Here is a 3,869-nt window from a genome sequence, read left to right as displayed (position 1 = left end):
CCCGGTAGCAGATGTTATCAAAGATGACGTTGCTGTTGACGAGCTTGGCGTCAAAGTGCACGGCAAACGACTCCATCATCTGCAGCAGCTGAAGACGCACGGCGCGGTCGTTGCAGCCAAAGAGCTTGATGAGTGTCGGCAGCACTTGGTCTTTAAACTCGTCCGGCTATCAAAAACGCTTCCATCCTGCGAATATGGCTCGAGGCACGTACCGAGAGCTGGCTCCCGATCTTGACCATGGCCGGCAACATGTGACTCTCGGACGGATCGAGCTTGTAGTTGCCACCGGCCTTGCCACCCGTCGCGACGCCAAAATCCACAATCGCCTTGAGCGCTGGAAGCACCTTGAACACCGCCGTGTGCTTGGGCAATGCGTCGATGCTCGCGCTCAGATCTTTGTAAAACTCGACCTTTTCGTCCGGCGACTTGATTGCGAGTTCGTCGAGAAAGGTCATTTGCCGCAAAAAATGCGACTCAAAGTACGCACTCGTGAGCGCCTGGTCGGGGTTGAGGCGCCGCGAGGCCGTTGCGTCCGTGCTACGTTTGACAAAGGTCGAGAGACCGGACGGAACGCGACTGCAATCGCTTGGCGACGAGAATGACGGGTGGTGCAGATAGATGATCAGGCACGCGAGCGCATACATGTCAACCGCATACGTGGGCGACGACGCCACGGACGACCAGTCCCGGCGCGCGCACTCTACACATAGTACTATAAGAAGCAATAAGAGCAACGCGCGGAGGCGCACCGGGTGCTTTGAAACGCGGGTCCACCGTGTGGTCGTGCTGGACGAATGGCGCGCTCATGCTGGGCTCGCCCGTGAGTTCAAAGCCGCCGAGCTTCCACTCGCCACCCTAGCATCGACGCATACGCATAGAATCGAGAGCGATCGTCGCACCTTGGTGACAAAGATGCTGGTCGGGTTCAGTCGGCCGTGAATGAGCTTGACGTCGTTGTTGATGAACTTGAGCGCGCCGAGGATCGATCGAAGACCCCACGCGATCAGGATCTTCTCTTCGTTGCTGTTGGCGCCATACTCGGCACGGATGTCGTCGAGGTAGGCGTTTAACGGCACGACGTCCTCGGTGACGATGAACACGTGGCCGTTGTTGGGCACGTCAATGCCGTCCTACACCGGCGCATCATGAGCTGGATGGACCTCGTAGGTCGCCGATGTACAATGTAGGCAAGGACATTCGGGTGGCGCAGAGTCTTGATGCGCCGCAGAGCGTTCTGCGCTAGCGCATTCGAGGGCTGCTTGGACTTGAACACCGCGACGCTGCTGCCGTCGGCCTTGGCTTTGCCGCGGAGTAGGATAAAGTCCGGAAGCCCTGCATCATAGGCAGGCTCGGCGGACTCGAGCGAGAAGGGCAGGCCTCCGACGCTGCCCATCGTGAAGGCGGAGCCGAGGCCCATGACGGTACTCTTGAGGAACTGCATGCGTTGACCGAGGAGCGTCAACTGCGGCGGCGGACGCTGGGGACAAGAAAATATTTTGATGCACCCCCCGAAACGAGCGTCCCGTAGGGGGGTCGAAAAAATGCGTCGTAGCTTCAACAATATTTAAGAATCCGGATATGGTGCCATCAATTCCGAGTTTTTGCTTGCGCCGCATGTTGTGCGCCACCGCATTTTCGCCTTGGGCGATGGCTTGCATGCGGCTCCGGTTAGATGCACCGGTAAGTGGACACGACCTCGCTTGTCCCTACTTCAATTCGCTTGACGAACTCTGTCGACACTCACTCGATGTTGGCTCCGCGCTCGCTGTGACTTTCCGCAAACAATCTACTAACGTTAACGTATCTTCTAGCCACCTTGCCGCGGTCAAGAGCGTGTGTACCTGTTAGTCCTTGGCTTCGCAGTCGGCGCGACCCATGCCAAGCTGCTCGTTGAGGCCCTTCACCTCGTCAACAACGGCGTGGTTGGTGGTGAAGGAGGCGTCGTTGAAGTTGACATTTGTACTATGCGATCGTGTCTAAGTACTGCGTGGAAAGTTGCGTCTTTCAATCAATGTATCAACCCATCTTAATGACTTTTCTCAACGCCGTAAGTCAAGGTGCAAGGAGTACAACATCACCATAAAGCAGTTAACGTCAGTGGCTGTGCTCACTGGAGCACACGTCGCTCAGCACGTCGCTAGCGAAAGTGAGCCACGACAGTTCACTCCCTTTGGCTCAACTGTTTTGATAAACGTTGCGCTCGAGCGCAAGGACACAAGTTTGGCGAGCGTTCGACTCGGTCGTCACTGCCGCCAGTTGAGCTTCTAGCGCAGCGACGAGCAATTGATGCGCTGTGGTGGTGGGCGGAACGGATAATCGAGGTGGCAATGGTGTTACTGGGATAGACCGGATATCAGTTGCCGGTTGCGCGCACACGGGCGTGCGAGGTGCCGGTGTGGCCGCTTCGGAAGAAGCTGGAGCAGTTGGTGGTGGCGTCACTTGAGCGGAGCGGGTTGGTATGGTCTACCGGGCGCAGGTGCACGGCGGGACCGTGATGCGTGGTGTCGGCGCTGCCTTGGAGGCAACGCTGGTGAAGCTTTTCCAGCGAGGCTTTGTACTCGTTGTCATAGTTGTCGTCGGCGCGATGGAGCGATTCGAAGAGTGAGCTAGCGATGCAATGCACTTTTCTACTTATTACTCGAAAAACCTAAATCGCAACTCCCCCTGGGACCGACGTTGCTGACGCAAAAGGCTATCGGTCTCGTCCAGCAAGTATGCACTAAGAGGCACCAGTGGGTCTGCTTGTGAAACTGGAAATCGAATGTCATGCTTTGCTTCTACTAGTACTGGTCCTATATCAACGAGGTGACCGATTTCAAGAACGCCCAGCTTCGTCCGCCAAGCTTGCTTTGCATACTTTTGTTCGAAGTAGAGTATTAAAGTAGGGGTGTAGTTTAGATCGCGCTAAGCTGCCTCGTTGTCATCAAGTCCGCGAACGTGGTTAGATCTTTGCCGCTAGCGCTTTTCTATCTCGTGCTCCTTGCCTATTTAACGCAGCATATTGGTCCTGCGCAGCCACGGCCCGGTGAGCGAACGAAGAAGGAGGAGATTGCTAGTCTGTACGTATGCGAACTCTTTGTAACAACGATGATAAAGCGAAACACGTTCATATATATATTGGTCGCTGAGAGGTGGGGACGATTGCGTGCATTGCGAGCTTAACCGTTGTGGGGAGCTCCACGACTCTCGTGGCCTTGGTAGGTGATGTTACCATGCTTGCGTTAGCGTGCTGAAACAGTGATATATCGACCCCTTTTCGCGCGGCTGAAACTGCTGACAGCGGTTTCAATCCGCTTCGAGCCGAACGGTTGCGCCGTAGGGTTGGCATCGTCGCCGATTGGTTCGTACTGTGACCGCAATAATTAAATGCCGTACTGTGCCAAATACCTAGGCATATGTATGCAAGCGATGCGGAAAAGGCAATAAAATGCGCACGTCAAATGTTCGACGGTTTTCTAGCGGCCTTGCATTTTTTTGTCACCATACAATAACCGTGGAAAACGCCAGCCATTCCACTTGAGCTTTGTATGACAAATGGGAAGATAGCATTAAATGCACAGCCCGTGAAAATTAAAATGCAGCTCGGCGTGGCTTGCGTTCGGTATCTTGAACCGGTGTATCTTGTATTTTTATCCCACTGCGGCCATGCGCGCCCAAGACAGCCCGACGGAGGTCGCATGCGACAAGGTGTCCCACGCCAGCAGGTCGACGTCGCCAAAGACACGGCGGGGGCCGCAGCGCAGCGCGATGGCCGCGCAGAGCCCGACGCCCCGCATGTCTGCGCTCGCGCGGCTCACGACGCACCTCGCGGCAACGTACGCGCGGTGTGGCCTCGCCTACAAGAGCCCGCCCAAGGTCGAGCGCCGAGT

General features: G+C 56.0%; 2 protein-coding genes across 2 annotated transcripts; one reads left to right on the top strand and one right to left on the bottom strand.

Moving 5' to 3' along the window:
• Positions 1-28: 28 nt before the first annotated feature.
• SPRG_17647 (SCY1 protein kinase) lies at positions 29-1,441 on the bottom strand (the record flags this gene model as incomplete). The annotated part of the gene is made up of 5 exons (XM_012357027.1): positions 29-166; positions 213-700; positions 750-855; positions 900-1,130; positions 1,181-1,441. Coding segments are annotated over 5 exons (1,224 nt in total), but the record flags the coding sequence as incomplete, so codon positions are not given.
• A 2,204-nt stretch (positions 1,442-3,645) lies between these two features.
• On the top strand, positions 3,646-3,855 carry SPRG_17646 (hypothetical protein; the record flags this gene model as incomplete). The annotated part of the gene is made up of 1 exon (XM_012357026.1): positions 3,646-3,855. A coding segment is annotated over one exon (210 nt), but the record flags the coding sequence as incomplete, so codon positions are not given.
• Positions 3,856-3,869: the final 14 nt, after the last annotated feature.

The sequence above is a fragment of the Saprolegnia parasitica genome, assembly GCF_000151545.1.
Source record: "Saprolegnia parasitica CBS 223.65 unplaced genomic scaffold supercont2.697, whole genome shotgun sequence".
NCBI classification, from domain to species: Eukaryota; Oomycota; class Saprolegniomycetes; order Saprolegniales; family Saprolegniaceae; genus Saprolegnia; species Saprolegnia parasitica.
The sequence above is the reverse complement of the archived record's forward strand: the minus strand, read 5'-3'. Positions and strand labels throughout refer to the sequence as shown.